General features: G+C 36.6%; 1 protein-coding gene across 5 annotated transcripts in view; it reads left to right on the top strand.

The window, feature by feature from the left end:
• LOC140241808 (cGMP-specific 3',5'-cyclic phosphodiesterase-like) overlaps positions 1–19,102 on the top strand; it is a 169,022-nt gene extending 149,920 nt beyond the window's left edge. For 4 of the 5 annotated variants that reach the window (XM_072321558.1, XM_072321559.1, XM_072321561.1 and 1 more), the window contains 5 exons: positions 1,096–1,173; positions 1,496–1,634; positions 2,336–2,419; positions 6,383–6,482; positions 18,799–19,102. In XM_072321558.1, the coding sequence (XP_072177659.1) occupies positions 1,096–1,173; positions 1,496–1,634; positions 2,336–2,419; positions 6,383–6,482; positions 18,799–19,073 (676 nt within the window). In that variant the 3' untranslated portion in view covers positions 19,074–19,102. Of the gene's footprint in view, positions 1–1,095; positions 1,174–1,495; positions 1,635–2,335; positions 2,420–6,382; positions 6,483–12,821; positions 12,885–18,798 lie in introns of all 5 variants that reach the window. The other variant, XR_011902107.1, reaches the window with a different exon arrangement.
• Positions 19,103–23,641: the final 4,539 nt, after the last annotated feature.

Raw genomic sequence — 23,641 nt, forward strand, 5'->3', positions numbered from 1 at the left:
TCGTACATTACATGCATTTAAAGAGAGGAAAATGTTTGTTGATACTATATACTCCGAATATTTCGTGAGATTTTTATTTTCGCGAATTTCACAAGTCAGGTGCTATTCACGAAATTAATTAAATGTAGACTGCAAGTACATGTATGTAGAAACTTAGTATCTCTTGGTTACCATATTAAATTGTACTCGGCAATATACAAGTGTGTAAATATCTGTTTTTTGCTGTATTTTTGTTTTTGCTTGTATCTCAATTAATTTCTATGTATGTGCACAACCTTGTGATAATGTTTTTCATCGAAGTGTACAGGACTTTCACATGTGATTACACAAGGGAGCAAATAAATGTTGCTGCAGAATAGTTACAATTTGTTTAAAGAATGTTCATATCTTGAAAAGTATTCATGGCCATAATGGAGGCAATTCATATGTAATTTCTGAGCTGCAGATAATGTTTGCAGTGTCCTGTTTGAAATGCTGTATATTCTGTCTACTACTTTGGTAATAAAAGCCTGCTGATATATCATCCATAGCTACTGTACACATTTGTGTTGAAGCCCACATGAATGTAGGCTGTTCTTGTATATGGTGGCATTCTTTTAGAATCAATAGCAAGCAAAATGAATAAAATCATGCTTAAGTTACATTCTAATCTAAAGTTACTGGTGAGGACTAATTCTTTGCAAAACCTCCTCACAGAATACAGCAATGGTCCTTATAAATTATCATGCCTATTAAAGACTTTATAATGTAGCTTTGTTTAAATCTGATTAGAGTTTTTTGAGCCTATTGAATTAAGCAGCCTTAAATGGTGTATGAGATGTTTCTTCTTGTTGGACACAGATTAATGCATCTGCAAATAATTTAGATACATGAACATAATTACCTATTTTATTAAATTTGTGCCATTCAAACTTGAATGTGAACAGAACTCAGTTTATTCATTGATGCTATTCAAAGATATTGAGAGTGACTGAAAGTGTTGAGGGATCAATAGGGAGGCAAGCATTGCTTCCTGTTCTATCTCTCTCTCTCTTTTTCTCTCTTGGGTGTTTCTTTGTTTCAGGTTGAATTATTTCCTTCCCTTTTTATTTGCAGGAAGAGGAGTGACTTCTTCAAGCTTGTGGAGAAAGGGGAGAATACATGGGAGGCTGAGGAGAAGAGAGACTTGTTGAGGTAACCTCGAAGAGGATGTATTGGCTTGTAGAAGCTTTTGTTTGGGTGTCTGTCCAGATGTTTTGGTGGGCATTAACCACTATGTGCATGTGTGAAGAACCAGGTAAAATGAGAGAGAAAAAAAAAATCAAGCCCAGTTTGAAAATGTCAGCTATTTGATTCTCCGTCATCACACAGCTAGTGCCAATGCTCATTCTGCACCGTATGGATTCACCTGCCTCATTTGATATCACATTCAGTGGAATTTTTATCGTGTCCATGAATGCAGAGGGTCATGTCTGTGCATTTCTCCCCGTCCATCCCCCCTTTTCATCCCCTCCAGGGGTATGCTGATGACAGCCTGCGATGTGTCGGCGATTGCCAAGCCCTGGAGCATCCAGCAGAGAGTGGCTGAGCTGGTCTTCAGCGAGTTCTTTGAGCAGGGCGACATGGAGCGAGAGCAGCTCAAAGAGGAGCCGATGGTGAGGAGGGGATGGGGTGGCAGAGAAACGGCATTGCTGGGGGGGGGGGGGGAGGGGGGAGAGGGAGAGAGGGGTAGATGGGGGGGGGGGTGAGGGAGCTGGGGAGTGTTGGTGGATGGGGGAGTGAGGGAGAGGGAGAGAGAGAGGAGGTAAATGGGGGGAGAGGGAAGAAGTGAATTTGATCTCATTATTGGTCTATTGGTGCCAACGAGTGGCATTCTGAATTCAGCATATGGAAAATGAGTGAGATAAGGGATTCAGTCTGGTTAGCAGGACATCTCTCAGAACAGGAAGGGAGTCATTTATGGTAAACCTCAAATAGATCTCAGTAACAGAGTCTGTATTCCTTTGGGGTATCATCAATAAGACAATTCTAACCAATGCAGGCATCATTTTGTGATATTTATGTAAAGCATATATTGGGGCATATAATCCACTTTGAAACTACTGCTTCTGAGAGCTCTGTAGGTGTGCAGTGCGTGAATAATAGCATGCTATTTGATAAACTATACATGTACGGCTAGAAGACTCGGAAGGAAATATGTTTGTCTTGAAAATGTCAGGGTATGATCCAGATATGTGGGATGAACTTTAAAAGGTGTTTTCTCAGTGAGGAACACGTCTGCGGAAGAGAGTTTGCCAAGGAGCATAGAGGAGGCAAATGGCATAAAATGTACCCCATCTGATTGACCTGTCCCCAGGCAATGATGGACCGCAAGAAGAAAGACGAGCTCCCCAAGATGCAGGTGGGCTTTATCGATGGCATCTGTATGCCAGTCTACAAGGTGAGAGCTTCGTTCCTTTTCCTCTCCCAAATCTCATTCCACCTTTTTTTTCTTCTTCTTTTGAATACCCACAACCCATCTCGACTTTCCATGGGCTTGTCAAAAGTTGACAACCATTTTCCAGCCAATAAGACAGTATAGATTGCGAGATGAATATAATCATGATAATACTGCCATGCTATGCAGCCTGATGAATGCAAATCAATTGCTGCAAAATTGAAACACAACAACTACACTGTAAATAACATTTATGACAGAGTGCTGTTATATTGAAGATGTTTATAAATTATGTTTTATATGCAGCAGTGGCCAAGACGAGCTACGCCTTCAAAACAGATCAATGTTTCCATGACATATAGCTGATGGTCTTTTATTGACCTGCTCTCTATGGCCCCAGTAATGAAGCAGGTTGGACCTAGGGTGGTTGTCCACCTGTACCTTCTTGTTAACGATCGATCTGTTGTTTCATCTTTCTTCATTACACATTGATTACTCCAGCCAACCTTTTCTAGTATCAATCTTATTAACTCTCACATGTCTCTAGATGTGATCCGTCTCTATCGCCATTCTTGAAGCGTATCATCTGATACATGTACTGCTTCAACTGCATTTCATCTGTAACAAGTTCATAATTTTTCACATTCTGAACTTCTTTAACATGCCCAACTTGATTTTCATAATTGGTGCAGGTTTGTGTCCACATGCATTTTTAATTACAAATTGATTCTGATGGTAATGCCTTATGGACAAGTCTCCTCAGCTTGAGTATAAATTTGCTGACAATGCCCAAAAATACAAAGAAACTGATGTATAGAATTGAAAGAAACAAAGATAGTAGAACTCCATGTTATCATAGATATGACTATATGTACAAATTCCCATTTACAGGCGTGGGTTTTGGCATGGAAAAACTTAACAACCAAACCATGGACATCCTCAAATATTTGGAGAGAGTTACTGCATAGTTACGTGTATTTTCATTGATGTGACTAGATGTCACGCTGGCAGCCAACAGACCACAGAACTTTTCAAAAGTGTGATACATTTATGAGTGATTACATCTGTGAACACGATGTGGCGTACATTGTATATCTAGCCATTAAACTGTGTAAGAGTGGCATTGCTTTTATCAATTAAACCCTAAATCTTGGAGTCTGGGCAAAATTGTGGAGTCATGGAAATGTCAGTAACATCTGTGGTATTGTGCATTTATCTGTTCTTTTCTTTGAATGCTGAGAAAACTTGTCTGTAAAAGACATGCCTGTTTTATATGTGTAATTTATAATTATGTACGAAAAGCACTTAATGAACCATGGTCAGTTTGTCAGTCAAGTATGTTTGATACAAATTCCAAACTTGATGGCCGCATCTGAGCCAAGATATGTGTTTTATGTCTACCAGAAGGGGAGCAAACAGACATGTCTTTTGAAAAAAAAAAAAAAAAAAAAACTTTATATCCCATCAGAGCCAATACGTCAATATGATTTTTTTGAAGACTTTATATGAGAAATTGTCCATCATGAAAAGTGTTCAATATGCATGAAAGCATGAAAATTGTGAGGGGGGTCTGGATGGGGTGCAATGTTTAGTTGCTGGCACCTGCACGTTCAAAAAACGAAAAAAGAAAAAAAAAGTGACAATTATTTTGAGACCATTGTATAAGGCTGCACCATGTGTCATATTTGGCATCATTGCTCCACTGCATTGTGCATGCATTCATCTTGTGAGTTGTCCCATCCACATGTATATTATTGAGGAGATCGTGATAAGTACTTTGCAATTTATGTTACATAATGATAATCTCACTGATTTCTTGTCAACATGAGAGTGGTCAAAGCTATATAGAGACAGAATAAATTGTATCATGAACAAGTAATATTTGTTAAATTGTCAGATGTTTGTCAACCTCACAATGCCAGTCTCATACTTTGCTTTCAAGAAAATACTTAATATGAATGTTAAGTTAATTTACCAAAGTCATTGATATGTTTCATTACCTTATATTTGTTTTGCAGCAGTTCAGTAGAGAAATGTGTTGATGTTACCTTGCTAAATGCTATTGTACCTTAGAATTTACAATGAAATATGTCATGTGTGGAGGAACCCAAAGTATATAATCTTCATCAAAAGTTAAAAAAAAAAAAACCCACATGAAATTGAAAATGTGAGTGTGATAAACTCCCTCCTCTCATGTCAATGCTTTTGTCAACTGATTTTAGAGTAAAAAGTTGATTTTTAGAATAACAATAGAATGGCCTAGCCCCTGCTGTAATCACAGTATGAACTGTATACAGGTAGTTTGAAAGTAGCTGGCTTGTTACTCTGTGCAATGCAGCAATGTTTTCTCACAAAAGTACTTATTTACATTACTGCAAAGCCAGAAATGTTCATGTGCATTTTAATTTTGTGAATTTTGTGAAAACCAAGAATTGTGGAATTAAGATAAACACAAAAGTTCTTGTTTGCACTATATGCATTGAATGCCAGTGACAATTTGTGAAAATTTTATGCCCCGAAAAAGGCCATTGGCTCCAATCAGCAAAAATTTCATGCAGCAATTATTTCTTGCTAGACAGTATATCTTTTTAAAATCAAATATTGTGGTATGTAATTCATGTTTCCTACCACCTCATTCTTGTTGATTTGGACACCTTATCACTTCCATGAAAGTCTGTTGTATATAGCATGATATAAATTACATATATGATATAAGATAAGATATGATTCTGAGACATGTATTCCTGCTGGTAGCTGGTACAATATGTAGCCATTATATATGCTATCAAATATGTCTTATATATTGTTTATTTATAACTTTTTTGGGCAGAGGTGCTCAGTGAGGATTTTGTACTTGATTTTAACAAGTATTATTGTGTTGTTGTTAAATCCACCTCAATGTTTTTGTTTTCATTCTATCCCCCCGCTTCCATTGATCATTCACGGCACCGGTCACCATATATGTCACCTGTGATTTCTGCTACTACCTCCATTCCCCATCCTCTCTGCTTTTTGGTTTGATGTCCGTCAAATCCTTTCACTGGTCACTTCATGGCTAACTGTTTCCATTTTACTCTTGCTGTAACGTCTTCTCGTGCTGTGGGGTCAAATCTGTTACGTGGCCTAACTATCGTCAAATCTCTTGATTGCATGTTTTGATGTGCCTGTGAACGCGATGTTGAGTGATTGTCCTGTATGTATTGATGTGCAATGTAACATCATTTTCAATGTGACGATCTGGCCATACAATCACCTGCACATAAACTCTATTAACACATACTAACTGTTCGAAAATGCTGTACAAATTCATTGTAATTGTGATTTTAAATGCATGCACCTCAATGATATGAAAATAATATGTTGATACAATGACAATCAACATTTTCGTACAAAATTTCACCTTCAATGTCAGCCCCTCCTCAATCCTTTGTTATATTGTTTTAAATATGTGTGCCCTTTTACCTTTTATGTTATGTCTAACACTTTTCTCACATGTGTATAAACACCACGAAACTAACCAAATCTGCAATAAAACTCTGCTGCTATTACTTTCAAATGGTGTATTACACTGAATACATACTTTTGTCAAAATGGTATACTTCTTACAACTTCTTATACTAATGATTGATCACATACAAATACATTTTGGTAATATTCTTGAATCAACGCTTATTTTCTCCGCATGTCTTGTTTGCTCCCCTTATTCTTGCTGTGATAATTAACTGCTGTGACCCTCTGCCTAAATATGTGACTGTAATACCCTGAATGCATTTGCACTTTTGATTTTTCCGTTGCTCTGTCAATTGTTTTCACACCAAATGTGTCTGCTTTCTCTTTCTGCTTCTTTCTGTCACACTTTTCCTGCCTCCTCCCTTTGCTTTGCTCTGGCTTTGCTCTTTCTGATCCTATACCCTCACCTTTATCCTTCCCTTCAAAATAAAAAAAAAACAACAAAACAAATCCTAGATGTTTGCTGATCTGTGGCCAGAGCTCAAACCACTTGAAGCAGGAACGCAGCGCAACCGTGAAAACTGGAAAGCTTTGTCAGAGGGAAAAGATCCAGATGGTTAGCCAAACAAAAAAAAATAGAATAAAATGCAACTAAAACTTATCTTTTTTGTTAATTTTGCTTACAGCAAACATCATTGCTTATTATTTTTCTTGTTGTTCCACTATTTATGATGTGACTGTTCTGTTGTGTACTTTATGTGTTATTAAGTTGAGTTTGTTTTCTACTTTTACTTTTTTTTTTAACGTAAAATCATTTCATTTAAAAATGCCATTGTCTCCATTGTGGTTCAAGTTTGTTTGCTCATTTGTTTTGTTTGTGTGTTTTAGGTAAAGCAGTCATTACAACCATTTAACTGTTGTTGCCCTTAATTTGACTTTGCCTTTTCTCGATTCATCACATCCAGGCAAAAATGTGAAAACATGCTAAAAGCCAATATGTTTCATATGTCTCATCTCTTTCTTTTTATTTCTCTGATATGCCTCAGATGTTTGAGTGTAGATAAAACACTTCACAAAGCTCATACATACGTAGGGGCCAGTCCCAACAGCAAATATACCCAAGTCGGCGCAGGACGACACATTTCATGTGATGCGTAACGCGTTTGATGTCCCGTGAGGGTGTCCGTCTTGTGTCTTCAAGTGTCCTGTCCTGTCTCTTCTGTGTTCTCCTCTGTCTGCATTCATTACTCCACTTCAAAACTGATCTTGTCTGCTGTACTAACGGAATGCTTTGCAGGCTCGTGCACTTTGGGAGCTTTCTGTAGTCTTCCTATCATTGAAACAAAGACAGGAAGAATTAGCATGTGGATCATTTTCGTGTTTTCTATGATTTCCATGTGATTGTATTCTATCTGTCACAGTGGGTTTGGCTCTGATGTGGTTTAAGCATCTATACTTTGTGTGCTTAAACATATTGTCTTCCTGTTAATCTGAAAACACGCTATACAAAGAATGGTTCATTAAGATGCAGCGGAATGAGTTGACCATTGGCCCAAAGCATTTAAGAATGAAAGGATTCTGACAGTGACCGTGAATGGGTAACCCCATCAGTTTCCAGGAAATGCCCCATTTTTATCTCATATGAAAATCGGTAGTGTGACTCTGTTCCCAACTAGGAATGTTATATTCTCTGTCATGAGGACAATTCAATATCAAATATCATAAGAATCATTGGAGGCAGACCCTGGTATTATGCCAAGTCTCGGGAAAAGAAAGAGGTTGAGGCAGAGTGTCAGGGGAAACAGAATACCTTTCGTGCACCCTGCAGGAAAACATTGTTCACTGACTTCTGCATTTGACATACTCCTGTAAATGAATGACTTGGGTACAGAAAATTTTCAATGGCATTTCATTTTGCTTTAATGGCATGTTTCTTTCTCATGCATTCATGAAGTAATTTCACCCAAAAAAGTATATTTGTAATGTGAAATGCAGTCTCTTTTTTTTTTAAAGAAAAAAACAAGGAAAAAAAGTTGAAAAGAAGGAAGGGAATTCAACATTTAAAAGACAAACCAAATCCTGTCATGATATGAGTTGAATTTTGCCTGTCTTGTACCACTGCGGCTATGTGCTCATATGAAAACCGTCCTCCCAGAACTTTGCCGCATTTGAGCCGGCCCTTGGGCCGTTGCTGGACAGGGTCGAACAAAACCGTCAGGAATGGAAGAGTCTGGCGGACCGCTACGAGCAGGCCAAATTGCATCGGCAGCAACAGGTCGATAAAGGTTAGAGGTGGAGTATGAAATGTGACACAGTCTTTGCAAATAAACAAGCAAACATGAACACATCCACAACTGCCCACACACACAAACTAAGTAGGCCGTAGTGAAATGCTTCACATTTAACGAAATAAATGAAACCTGCACTCGCTTGCTACATGAAATACTTGTTAGTTATTTCTTTGCATAAAGTGAGTGCTAGTCTATGTCAGTTCAGATCTTCCAAAAGATAGCTAGTATAGTTTGAAACTGAATGCAGCGAGTAACATTGTAGATCCCAGTGCCCTGTAAAATTTAGAGTACAAGCACAGCAGGGAGTAAATGACCCATGCCATAATTTCCATTTCCAGTAGCATCCAGCGGTGGCAGATCAACCCCAATGTAGACAACAAAAACCCACTGTGCTATCTTGCACAAGTCATCACTGACCTCCATACCTGTGTGCCAAAAACACTAATATCCATTGCGGTGCACGTGTTTCATGTAGGGAGCAGCATCGGCAAATTTTTGTCATGCTTCATTAGATCAGTAATTCCACTTCTGCTGTAGATATGAACATATCTATCAGTTCACTTTATTCCATAATATGTGCTGTGAATATCATTTATCACTTGAAATATTATGCATAGTATATACCCACACAATGCAGTATGTAGTAATGTTGTAGTATGCTATACTGATGTGTATAATCACCCATCACTAAATGTATGCTGTAACCGTAGGGCAGTGATACATTTGATAAACTAGTCATGTAGTAAGGGCTACAACGAAAAAACAACAAAAGTTAAAAGCTACTGCTGGTAAATTTATTTATAGAAATTGACATGAATTGTGATGATAATGCTCTTAAGAAACACAGACACACACACAGGCACACACAAACACACCCACACACACACACCCACACAGAAATAAGATCAGAGTGTGGGTAAATGGCCTTGCTGATAGGACTGAAACATATGATTTATGGTTGTACTTATTGGTCATGGATGAATAGAATGGCATTGCTCTTCAAATCATATTTCATTGTAATGTAGGATCAGTGGATTGTGGGAATGTAACCACATGCAAGAGAGATGCATAGAGAAATCTAGACAATGCAGAAAGGGAAACAGGGGAGGCAGGAGCATAAACAACATTTATAGGAAGTAGGCTTACAAGAGACTTTAGAGGAAAGATATATTGTAATGTTCCTTTTTGTTAGTTTTATTTTTTTCAACAAGGAAGTGGAAAGGTAGATACTGAAGTCTTTCAAAAGTGTTTAATGGAGAGATATGGTCAAGACGAAATCCATGCATAGAAATACAGAAATCATCTTAGAAAATTAATGAATCTTAGAAACTTTAATAGAGAAATGTAATTCTGCTTGCTTTTTCAGTACTGATTATCCCCCTTTTTTTTTAGCACAATAACCTAGAGCCTTATCAAGGTTTTTACTGTCGTTTATATTGTTTCACTCCATGTTGAATATGCACCTTCATGGGTATTCACATTCCGTCCAGATGAATTTCAGCATAAAGTCATACACGGTCATCCACAAATTGTACAGACATACATGCACAGCCATGTTTAGAATTCTTTGAGATTGTTTTCTGAATTTTGATGAACTCTTACTCTTTGTTTTCATTTCACACATACTGATTTCATTTTCCCCTAATCTCATGGAGAACCATAACAAGCTTGATCCTCACATTTGTTCTTGATTCGTTGGTAATGTTTGTGTGTACGTGTAATCACGTTTTCTGTACTGTGTTCTTCATGTGTTCTTGTTTATTCTTAGTCAAAGACAAGGCTATACTGAAAATAGGAACTTAATGACTTTTCCCCACCATATTTTTGTGTGTGTGTCTTTTTTTTTTTTTTTTTTTTTAGGAACAGTAATAACTTTTGTTTTGACAAATTTCCTTGAAATTACATCAGTTTGCATAGTAAATTATTATAACTAATTATAATTATAATAACTATTATGATGTGGAGATGTACATGCCAGTCTTTAAGGACTAAAATTAAGGCCATTTTTTTTTTTCTCACGACTTGAAACTTGGCTGTTGTCCAAACATGAAGAGCATCAAGAGTCCAGTTCCAACAAAACAAAAAAGCAAACAAACAATGAATCTAATAAAATCTTTATGCCACAATCTACCTGTGAGCAAATATTTGTTCTTCCAAATTTGCAAACCAGTTTAAATACAAATACTAAAAATATGCTGTCTAAGTATCATTAAAGCTCCCAGTATAAGGTGACCTTCAGGTCCTGTGTAAAATCTGTAGGGATATCAGAATGGTGTTGGAAATTAGTTATTTTAATGGAGGACCTCAACTTGTAACCTGTATAAAAAACAGCAACAACATTCAGTTGTGTTGTGTATTTAAATACACTATCAATATAGCAAAAGAAAACATGAATAGAAAATACAGCGCTGTCAAGTTCCTGATTCGGCAGTAGGCTCACTGACAAATAAACAATTTCTAAACACAAAAAAAAAAAAAAAAAAAAAAGAACGAGAAGAAATAGAAGCTGCCCTGATTCAAAAATTGTTGATTCCTATTGAGATGCATGTATCTTTTGAGAATCTCCCTAATAGTAATAGCCTGTCGAAACCTCTGTGTTCTTGATGTCTGATTGTTGGCAGCCCTGGAAGTATCGTCTTCATGTTTGTTCTAGCTTTATTGATAATTTTTTTTTTCTTCATATGTACATTGTACAAATAAACATGTGGACGATGTTGTCTATATAACCATACTGCCTTAGTTTGCCTTGTTGATATAACTGGAAATACTTTGCAAACAACAGTAAGTGTACTTCTCAAAGAATTGTGCTAGGTAGATGCTTTGCTGTGCTTGCATTCAATGATGTGTGTCTTCTACATGTAGGAGATATCATAATGTTATGACCTCTCTATTTCTTCAAACAGTGTGGGAGTGAAAAGTAAGTGTCGGTTTGTAGAAATAGTGTTGGCATGGTACCATACATAGACTAACATTCCAGGGCTTCATGTTCCATTAGAGACACAGCCTGCAGACTGAGATTTTGATTTTCAAATCATGAATGCCAAATTTTATCATAATTTTGTAAGAGAAAAATCTCAACAACATCAATAATATGGTGAACAAGGGAGTGAGTTTTGATATCTTACTTGTCTTCATTCTTCATTTGCATTCACATAACTGGATATGGGGTTTTCTCATACAATTCTCCTCTTTCATTGAGTTCAAACAAGGCTCATTAATGCTAACTATGTTTGCCGTCTGAATTAGCCCTTGTGTATCAATTTGGTACTTGGTAGATAGAAAGCCATACTGTACAAGTGGAAATTTTCATGCAAGTACTTTCTCTTTTTGCACTCCTCTGGTTAAGAAGAAGTTCACATGTTCTTAAATCTATGGAATCAGAATATAAGAGAGAAACATTTGTGTACTTTTAGTTTTGCATTACTTTCATGTCACACGTAATGCACAAAAATGTCCACACTATGACAATTTCCACTTTTACAGGAGATAAACAAAAACATTAGATAGTGGTATACTGCATGCAAATTTTTGATGTTGTGACAGTAATGATTAAAGTAGCAATTTCTGCAACAGCAGCTGATAAGCTTTGAGGATATCTGCCAATTTCCATGGTGTTATAGTAGAGTGCTGTCACATTGGGTATTTTATGGCACCAGACCCCTGGTACATGTATAGTTCAACAGCCTTCACAACAGTCATTTATGGTCCATGGTATGTGGTACCCCTTGGCTGATCAAAGCATAACTTGAGGTCCTATAGGCACTTACCAAAGTAGAATTCAATGGCTGAGAGAGTGCAACCTGTTTTAGTCCATAGACGAGTGTGAAACCAAACAAGATCATTCAGAGGAGAGACAAAAGGTCTTAACCATAATTGATACCAAAAATGAAATTTGTCTCACTGACCTCATCATGCCTATGCTCTCAAGTCATAGTGTTCCATTTTATGGCATTGCATTCATTTCACATCTGTCCAATCTCCATTACTCTGTCTGTCACCTTCTCAGGTACGGTTTCATCCATTTATAAACAGAGACATGACCAGTCAAATATTCTCCTAGTGCAAGAGCATCTCTTTCATCCATTTTCATGTACAAAACTATTCTTTGATTTCTTAACCTGAAACTACTGCTTATCTTTTTGAATTCTCACATACATGTACATCAGTCTTGTCTCTGACCCCATTCGCTCCTGAGAAATAAGAAAAAGCTTGCTCAAAGGAGAGTATTCTAATGTGAATTGGCAGAATCATATTTGCAGGTCATATTTCATAGTTCTTCCATGGAGAATGGAGACTCCAGTCAAGAACTAGCCACATACTGGGCAGTCTGACACAGCTTCTGTAACAGACCAGAGTGCAGGTGCAGAAACAGAAACACAAATCAAAATGCACCTGTACAATGACAAACAGAGTACATCTTTCAGTGGGTTGTCAACATATCTCTGTAACAAGCACTCTCTTATCTCTTGAGTGTGAATGATTCAATAGTCACCATTCTTTTATCTCAGTCTTCAACTGCTCTTTCCTCTCACTTAAAAAACAAACAAACTAGTTTGGTAACTATATTTATATATATATTTGTGTTCTGTTCATTCTAACAACCATCCCATACACACCCGTCCCCATACTTCTGGCGTCCTCACACATCCCTTCACTTGGAGCAGACTAGCTTTCCCATCCGCGCCGGAATCTGCTTACACGTGCACCCACAGACGCAGATAATTTCCGTAAGTGTCAGGCAGAACATGTTCTCGGTTTGAAGTTTGTGCAGCCCCCTTCCACGCCTGCCAACTCTGTATTCTTCCCCCACCCCCCACCCTCCCAATATGCTTCCCTTGATTGCATTGAGAAGAAGGACGGAAAAACATAACCTGATTTATTGCAATATCAAAAACACCAAGCTTGTGTCTGCAAAGTCTGACAAACCGACATGAATAGCAGAAATGTCCGGAGCCAAATACATTCCCCCTCCCCCAAAAATGTGTGTGCTCCTCTCTCTTGAAATTTTATTTGCCTTCTTTTTATTTCTTCCTCATTTGTTTGTTTTAAGTTGGTTTGTTTGCTGTTATGTACACTCACTCATAGAATTCCATTGTAGTTGCTTTCTGTACAATAACCCAATGTTTTGACTGGTTCCAGTAGTGACAACTACAAGGAATGGAGTGCTTGTTTCCCTTTCCCACACAATTTGTATGCTTTCATTCCAGCGTACCAAAGTAAATGTTGTTACATGTGAGTGTAAGATACAAGAGTAGCAGGAAGTCCCAAAGTAGTTAAGTTTGTTTAGCCATCCTGTAATCACAGTTAAGTTTTTTTTTTTTTTTTTTTTTTTTTTTTATTCATGAAAATGCTTGTTTAGATGAATTGACCCATAGCTCTTGCTTACAGAGGCATCTACAATACTATCTCTTCTCTTCTCTTTTATCATTTTATCTCCTTCCTACTCTTTTTTCTTCTCTCACCTTCTCCATCTGTATCTGTCTGTTGGTTTCTCTCTCTTTCTGTCCCTTTCTCTCACAAATGTCCTCTAGTAACTTAATAATGCTCTTGCATTATTCATGCACCCCCACCCCTTTTACCTATTTGTACCCTGTTCATTTATCAAATAGCCACAGGAAAACTCATGTGAAGCATTGCTGTGTGGTCACACCTCTACTCATTCAAACATATTTTACTGAATGTGAATGAACTTTACGATGATATGTTTTTACTTTAAGTAAGAGCTTCCAGGTAAGTAGAGCTAGATAAAAGAAGAGCCGTGAGGAAGGCGTAGTTTTGTTGTTATTCACTGACAGAGAGAGAACTGAAGATAGTGCATTCTCATTTAGTTAGTTACAGTTTCTCCCAGACACACACTTGAGACTGATGTTCAGTATTACCACTTCCCTCTTGTAGTCATATTGTTGAATGAACTGTGGATTGACACTGCTGTAATGGCACACCATTGTGACCACCTCATGTTACCTCTTCACTCAAGTAAATCCCCCCCCCCCATCCCACACCCGTGTCTTGTGCTGCACATTTATGCATATTTGAATTGTCAGTGTTATATTGACTTTTTGCTACTATATTACACCACTGGCCTGCCACACTAAAATGGAAAACCCCTCATCTGAGAAGCTTCAGAGATCTTAAGAAGGAATTGGGGCATGAAGCTTCAATAATCAATTTTGGATCACAATATAATGTTTGCCTGATAAAAAAGGACCTACGTGTATAAGCAATTCTTTGAGTATCTTTATAGCTACATGAAATATAAGACTATAAAGGATGTAAAGATATACGGGATATATTTTCTGTCTAGTCTATCCATCTATCCAGCTATCTATCTATCTATCTATCTATCTATCTATCTATCTATCTATCTATCTATCTATCTATCTATCTATCTATCTATATCTATCCATCTATCTATCCATCCATCTATCCTTCCCTCTATCCTTCCCTCCGTGACTTTCTCTTTTTTGCTGTGATAACCCAATAAATGCCTTGTTTAGGTGAGATCTGGGCTCAGTATTCAAGATTTGTGATTTACTGTAATGACTGTCTGATACCTTTCATAGGTCAACCATGCACTGAGCAGACTCAGAGCACTATTGCAGCCAGGTTTGATACCGAGCCGGGACTGCTTGTACAAAACAGAGCAGCACTTGAGTGTGTATTTGTTCCATGCTCCGTAGGGCTCTAAAATAGTGATACACTATTGCATTCTTAGAGTTTGTGGTCAAGGTGAATTTCGAGACAGCTGTCAAGGGACTGCTAAAACTAATACTGCAAGTATGCCAAACCCCATATAAATTATCAAAGGCAAAAGAACCAGTAAACACCCCCTCCCCCATACAAACAGCTTGCCATACAACAGCTAGTATTCATAATTTTCCCTGGAGTCACAAGCATCCCTTAAACTTTGCACACATTGCACACAACTTTATCCAGTGTCCCTGAGAAAATATTTGCCTGTTTGTTTGTTCTTTATTTAGAACAAAAAGAGAATGCAAAGCACGAAAAAAAGAAAAAAAAAAAGAGAGAGGGTAATTAGACATAAATGTCATTGACAGATAGTGGAAGTGAGATAATTTGTTGCAATGTTGTAAATGTTGTGATTAGATCTGTGTTCATTTTGTATGTTTGCGAAAAGCAAAGAAAAAGTAATCAGATCAATATTCATGTGCTAATTGATATCCATGCTTATGCCATGAGCTTTCATATATATGGCATATATATCATATGTATCCAGGGGGAGGTCTTGGTAACATTTCAGTCTTGGAGTGATATTATTTACCCCTTTAAGTATCCTTCCAATTCAGAAACGATGCATTTTCCATTCAGTCTGTGTATCATTGCAAGCTGTAACGGCCAAGGTTTCCTGGCTTTCGTTCGTGTAAATTTGTGGCTAAAATCTACGAGAAAATAATGCTTGTGGAATATTGTTCTTGCTCATCTCAAGCCAAATTAAAGATCTGAGCTGAGATTTCATAGAAAACTGGTTCAAGGGGACTCATACTCAACCTCATTTATTATGACAGGACAGAGCTTAAGATGTTAAATGATGAAGCTAAGAGAAGTTATCCTTCAGGCTGATATGACTCTTTGTCATTTGTGCAAATTAGATGAAGGTGAATTTAATCATATGTAGGTGTGAAAATCAATCAGTTTGTTTCTGTGTCACAAAATGGTATGCACTGAAGCAATTTTGCCTCATAAGATCAATGAAGAACAGTGCATTAGGTGGGCTAGAGACAGAGACAAACAGACAGACAGACAGACAAACAGACAAAGACAATACAATAGAGAGATGAGGATGAAATTCTGATATAGCAGCAAGGAAGTCTGAACAGAGCATAACATATCCTGACTATCAGAATTCACAAAGATGGTTCAAATTTAGTCTGTGGATGACACAAATTTCCTATGCACAAATATGCGTTACACATTGCATATGCCAAGAGATATATTATAATGAATACGTAAAGACAGACACATTAACAGGGTACCACGATATACCCGTTTCCATATCTGTTTTCATCTGTGGACTGAATTTGATTGATGGGATTTGATTTAAACTACCTTCATGAAATTTGGACCATGATGTCAGATGTCCAGGTTGTAGTGCTTAGTCGAGTGGCCTTCGAGTCCCGAGAAAATTTGAAAGTGACGTCTCTTTGTTTCTTGTCATTCTTTCAGTCGATCAGACACATTTCATAAATATCTTTATCAATGAGCTCCAGTGATGTGCGGTCGTCTGCACAAACACCCAGCGACTCTGCCATCAATGTTAATCTATTTTGTGGGGGGTTATAAAGCACGAGTCAGTGGGTAATGTGTATCCAGTCTGTCAGTGGACGAGGAATTACCCACTATTTCATGCACGCCTTGGCCCTTGACATTGCAACAACTCTTGGATGCATGGCTGATTCCTTTTCACCCTATGAAATTTGACAGTCCCTCTATGGCAGATTTGACCCACTGAAGTGTTTTCATAGGGAACTGGTGACAGAGAAGGTTAACTTGGAAGCTGGGCAGTCAAAACAGAGTGAAACAGAGGCATCTGCCCCCCCTCCCTCCCCCCAAAAAAAAGAGAGAGAGAAAAAAAAAAGAGAAAGATTGTGTAGGTGTGAAATGACCGATCCTGAATTTTCCTTTGACCCCAAAATATAGCTATTGCAATCACAAGAGTGCAATATTCCGATATATAATATATATGATTTTTTTTTAAAGATATATTTTGGCAGTTGCTAAACATGTTGTGCATGTATTTGCATCTTTATTGGGGCTTTTAATGTCATGGGAATAGCCATATTTCAGAGATCTACACTTCAGGGGATTGTTTAAAAGGAGGATGGACTACGCTACTGTAAATGAAAAAAAAAAAAAAAAGAGGAGGGGGTAAGCAAAGAGTTGTAACTGTTTGCATGCATCTAATTACCAAACTATGCAGAACATACACTATGTGAAGAGAGAGAGAGAGAAAAAAAACTCTTCATATTTTCATTTTAATTTCTATTTTCTTATGACATTATCATGTCATTTAAGCATTTATGCAATGGCAAATGCATGGATTGATTTTAAAGTAACTTGATGGTTTATGGGAGCTGATAAGTGTTTGTTTGTTTTTTTTGTTGTTTATGTGTGTTTTTGTGCTTTTGTACAGCAAAGTACCAGCAAAGCTTGGGGGGGGGGGGGTGGGGTGCTGAAATGCATGGTAACATGAAGGATATTGAAGTTATATTATTATAACTTTATATTTCATATTTCATTCCAAACATTATGAATGCAATGTATCACAGGCACTTCTTTACTGCCAACTTTCTTTCTGATGGATGTCATTGCATGACACTAACTTCAGCTACAAGTTATATTGGTTGGTAGTAGGCATCTGAGTACTGTTTTTTTCTCCTATTTTTTTTTTCATTCACAAAATCAAATGTTATCATTAGCTTTATACCTGTGTTGAGTATGACACTGCACTGCACTGCCATGAGGCTCACATCATGATCATCTGTTGTACATGTATTAACAAACTGGAAGCAGTGCTATTTGTGAATAGATATAAGTCACTCTTTGCAATTTCCCCATTCCTCATTTGGCATGGCATGACATCGTGCTGAAAAGTCTGAGCTTCATGTTTCACTGCATTATTTTGTAAATACATTTTATCAAAAATTGTTTGTGTAGTATGCATGCATTCATAATAATAACACTGTATTATTATTATTATTGTTATTATTATTATTATTATTATTATCATTATTATTATTATTATTATTATTATTATTATTATTATTATTGTTATTGTTATTAATTTTTATTATTATTATTATTATTATTATTATTATTATTATTATTATTATTATTATTATTATTATTATTATTATTATTATTATTATTATCATTGTTATTGTTATTATTAATTTTTATTATTATTATTATTATTATTATTATTATTGGTATCTCTATCTTCACAAGATATCTCTTGGAGATTAATATCACGTCAAGTTCCATCCTGGAACCTTAGACTTCCAGTACTTTTCTCAGGATTCGTGATTATTATTATTATTATTATTATTATTATTATTATCATTGTTATTGTTATTATTATCATTATTTTGCCTGGAATTGACGATTAAGAGAGTCTTTGGTCTCAGAATATACTGAAATGTTCTAAAAACATAAAGTACGTATTGTGGTTGCGATAAATGGTAGCAAAAAATTTGTTGAATAATCAGTAGTCTTTCCACACAAAGCATATGTGATTGAAATGTTTATATTTTATTTTTTGTTTGACTTTTTATAGGTTTTGAGGAAGGGAGATTCAGCTAGTAAAATCATAACTTTGCAGGGCTGTAAAAGAGACATGAAATGATAATGTGATAAGAAGCATGTGTAAATTGTCAATTAAACTACAATGTAGTCATGAACAAGAATAAGTCCTGCTGAAATGCATAATTTTTAAGTTTCTCTAAATATGAGTATGTACTGGAACTGAATGCAGAAGTTATAAAATCTGTGTGGAATGATTTGTTGAGTCATTGCTGCAATTTCCCACCCAGTCCCACATGCTTTTGCTACCCTTCCTCCCCAATATTCCTTTCCCCCATTTTATGACACAACTCTTACATAGAATGTTCATTTCCTTTTTAGATTGGGGTAGCCTCACTGATCTCCCCCTCGAAACAAGCAGGAGCAACAACAACACAAAAATGGCAGACAGCTCGCCAGGGACAGAAACAAAGACCACTGCCAATCTCCCACCACCACCAGAGGGGTCTTCCAGGGGGTCACTAACGGGCAAGAGAGGGTCAGGCAGCAATCTCGGAAGTGCCGACCTGAAGAAGCGTGCCTCACGGATGAGCCAGCAGTACAAAGAGGCCCTGGCAGCCAACAAAAATAAAAGCTCCCTCTGCTCTGTCATTTGACCGACAACTTAATCTGACTTCCAGTCACCTCTGACCAGGTTGGGGGGGGGGGGGGGTGATTGATATAACTGTGATGATGACTACAATGCTAGATTAATCAACCAGCAGAGGTGAAGTTTCCAAGATCCTTCCCTTATTCAGGGTAATACCTTTTGCATAAGTTTTATGTTTATACAATGATCTTCCTACAACTTACAAGACAGACACAACTTTATTCTAATTTTGGTGATGTTGGATCAATGCAGTTTTTCAAATATTGTCTGATCTATAACTTGAGCATTTTCTTGTTTCTTGATTATGGAATTTTCTCCAGAGACATGTTCCCAAGTATTCCAAATGAATTTAATCGTAATAAAAACATATTTGTGAATATTTAACACCAAAGAGAATGCTCTTCAGAAGAAACAAATATGTCAAGCAAGTCACAGATTTTTAGGGTTGTCTCTTATCATTTTTCAATTCCTAGCTCAGCAAACACATAACATGTATTTTGAAATAATTGGTTATGTAACTGTAATTTCATGTTCATAATTAATATACCAATCCACTGCTGCTTTTCCCCTGTCTTGAGTTATTTCTGAACACAGGATATAAGAAAAACAAAAAAGGGTCCAGTAATTCCTTTACCTTCTAAGCATTGTAATAAAGTTCCTTTGCTTTCAGATACGAGACCAAAGTAAACAGTTGATGTAGTGTTGTAATCCACGCCTTGTTATGCAATTAACATATGAGTTTAGAAGGATTTTTTTTTTTTTTTTTTTTTTTTTTTTACAAAACAGGCAAACTCTCAAACGATACACTTTCAGGTATGGCACACAGGTGCACAAAGCATTCCTACCGGTTTTACCTCTTGACGACTTGGCTCCCTGTTCTATTGGTCTCATGCAAACAGTGGATGAATGAAAACCAAAGTATGTACTACTAGTCAAATGCTGATAGTTGGTTACAACTGTCATAAATCCAGTCCCCACGTGTTTGCAACTCAAATGACTGATGCCGTTTTTTTAATGTAAGACTTTCTCCTTCAGTACTTCAAAAGATATCATCAACTCAGTGGAGTGTAGGGATATTTGGGATCTAAATTGACAGAAGGCATTTTTTTCCTGTGCCCTTGAAGTTAATCCGTGCCATTTTTTCTTACTTGCTTGTTTTGAGGGTGAAGTAAGGTATGTATTTTAGAGAAGAGTAGACAGTGATTGATGCCAAAGCAGATGAAAAAGCAAAACGAAACAAAAATCTTATTCAAAGTATTGTTGTGCAAATGTGCAATTACTGGGTTCCTTGCTTTTACTACATCTGTGATATGTCTCTTCAAATTTGGTTACTTCTTACTGTGAGTTGTATATCTGGTTTATGGTATGTTACAGAGAATTTTGCTCGTAAGTTGAGTGTAGTGTGTGAATGCGTACACTTGCTCATTTGCACCTGATCATTTGTCTCTGCGACGCTTTTCATACACTACCATGTATGTATTTTGTTGTACTTGTGATGTGTGTGTGCTTCAATTATTGCAGCCAGCTTAAGAGGATATGTGTAGCACCTAATTTCATGCCAAAAGCTTGCCACTGGGGCATCTATTTAAGTACTTTCAGTTTGACAGGATACATGCTCTTTCTGAATATTCTTTCATTTACTTATAGTAAGCAGTAAGGCATTCAGTACTCTGACATACACAGTTCAGTTTTTCTCCTGTGTTTGTTTGTTGTGTTGCTGGGCATGCTCTTTGTGAAGCAAGGCTCAAGCATGCTTTAATTAGTTTTCATGATTTCTTTTCTGGTGTTTTATGAAAACTGCCCGAACGAAATATAAACAAGAAAAATTGTACGTGTGAGAGGTGATGTAGTGAGGGAAAATGACCTTAACACAATGCAATCTCACAATCTTTTAATAGTACACCACTGCTACATCTTTGAGTGCTGTAGCTCACAAGATAATGCTGGCCACTGATGGACATTTCTTTGAACACACAGAAGGATCTCTGTTTTAATTTCTATGTCACTTCAGATTGTAAGACATTTCACTGATTATCTAGAACAGATCCTAGTGGAAATCTATTCAAAAGATTGAAAAGAAATGAGCTTGTAAAATTGCAAAATTATGTTGTGGACATTGCTAAAGAGTTTCTTTTAGCTGTAGATTCAAGTATGTATCAGACGTAGCGTTAATTTTTTTTTTCTTCTGTTCCTTTTATCCATGTTTAAGCTGGCATTGCTACATTTTGGTGTACACATCCATACTTCACTCAAATACAATGCAATCTTTTTTAACATTGCACATGTGAGTTATGACATTATTGCTTACTGCTACACTTCTTTTTGCTGTTATTTCTAACTGCTATGAGCTGTGAAATTAAACCTCAGAATATATACATTTTCATCAGGGTGGATTCATGTCTAGCAGTTAGAAGAAATGTGCGACATCAAACAATATTTTATGTGTAAATAAGATATGGACATCTATAAAATATATTATATATGTATTGTTATTACATGCATTTGTGTTATACAATGTATTAGAAAAATGCCAGGACAACATCGTTACTTTCATGTTTATGCAACTCGTTAGCTTTAATTGTAAGTCATATTTCTTTCTTGATTTGGAATGCAGATGTTTATCTTATTTAATTTTAACAAAAATTGTATTTATGAAAGATTCAGTTCTTATGCAATATAATTGCTTGGTAATTTACTGAATATGTACATGTAAAAGCCATATCTGTACATATCTTGGTTTTGTAGATAGAAAATGACTTTAAAAAAATTCATGTTTGATTTCTTGCATATTTTGTTTTGTAAGAAACACTGATGAAATATTCAGAAAAATGCTATGCATGGCAATAATTTCAAGAAATCTAGAATGATCTTTTGAACATCATACAATAGCAATACGGTTGGTATATATCTACAGTTGAAACTACAGCCTAACCAGAATTCAAAGAGTGTATATTTGTAGGTAGATTTACTGACTATTGGTCGCTTTGAATATACTGCCAGTATAATGGTTTCTGACTCTTTAGAGGATGAAGTGCATAACAAACTCTTATATGATTTGTTTGCTTTACTCTACCATGTCATATATTTCATGGCTGCTTGTATGTACTTTTGAGAGTGAACTCCTTTTACGGCTGTCTTTCCTACGAAAAGAAAAAAAAAATGAACGCTTTCATTTTCTTTTGATGGTACTACCATTGTTTTACAGCACTTAGAGACAATAACTAACAAAAGCAGATACCCATATAGGAATTACAATCACCCCTCTAGAATAAATCGTTTTAGTGATAATGCACATTTGCAGGAATTTGGGAAATAGTGGCAATCTCTCTTAACATTATATCTTTCTGCCTTGGAGGTAGGAGGTATCTGATATTCCGTGTGATCGATTTCGTCATCATTATGTGTACATGTCTATGTGCAGTATACCGTGACATCTTTATTACTATCCCAATACATATCTAATAACTGGTACATTAATAATACTTTTCTGAGCATATCATATTGCCTGTAAAATTTCAGAGCATATCAAGGTGTTTAAAGAGTAATGATTCTCATATGGTGTAGTTGCAATGCAAGGTACTTTATTATTCTGTCATTGTGTCAACAAGATATGAGACTGAGAATCCATCCCAAGTTAATGCTATTTGAAAACTAAATTTATTTTGGTGGTTTTTTTAATATCCTGTGTGAGGTAATTTTTATTTTGCAATAATTTAATGCTAGAAGAAGAAAGGCAGCCATGCTGTTAAAGGGTTGGAGCTAAGCTCACAAGACATGGATGAGTTTTTGTATGGTTATCTCGTTCTATTGTTCACATGAAATAAAAATGAAATAAAAAAAAAAAAGAAGTCTGACACGCCAGACTGAGTTTTGATTGACAAAATCACTATTCCCTTGTATTTGTAACGGAATGTTATGAATGTTGGATTTAGCATATGGTTCAGACAATACAAATGTTTGTGTTTCCATTTGACAAACTTCTTTATTGTGTCCTTATGTTGTCAGCTTATGAAGGGTGCGTGTATGCATGAGTGTTGATACTGATATGAGACCCGCTAGCTACAACAATAGGATCCGAAAGTCGGGGGGGGGGGGGGGGACAATTTTCTGAAAATGGCATTAAATTATTCCCCTACTCTTCTACTTGCATTTCATATACAGCACAACTCATAAAAGTACTTGGTTGCGGAGATATCGATGATTTTATAAGCGCATGTCAAGTGGTTGAGGAAATCAGTTAAAATGCCTTCAAAGTTTTCCTTCCGACGCTATCATAATCGAGGGGAGGCGAGACACTTTTCAACGCTTTGACCTCCGCGATGTTCATTCAAGCTTAGCGCCAGCAGTCTATGCACGACCAATCAGTAATCTGGATGTCACGCACTGACCAGTAAGATCACTCCCTCGTTGCTAGGGGTGGAGTCTAGTAGTGGCGCTCAATCCAAATCTTCGGACACATTTCTGTTACATTGAAAGTTGGAAAATCATGGCCCAGAAAAATGCTGAGTTCTTGCCTTTCCTTTGATCATTTAGCTTCGAAATTTTGGCAGACGATAGACCAAACATTAGACTACA

The sequence above is a fragment of the Diadema setosum genome, chromosome 18 (genome assembly GCF_964275005.1).
Source record: "Diadema setosum chromosome 18, eeDiaSeto1, whole genome shotgun sequence".
NCBI classification, from domain to species: domain Eukaryota; kingdom Metazoa; phylum Echinodermata; class Echinoidea; order Diadematoida; family Diadematidae; genus Diadema; species Diadema setosum.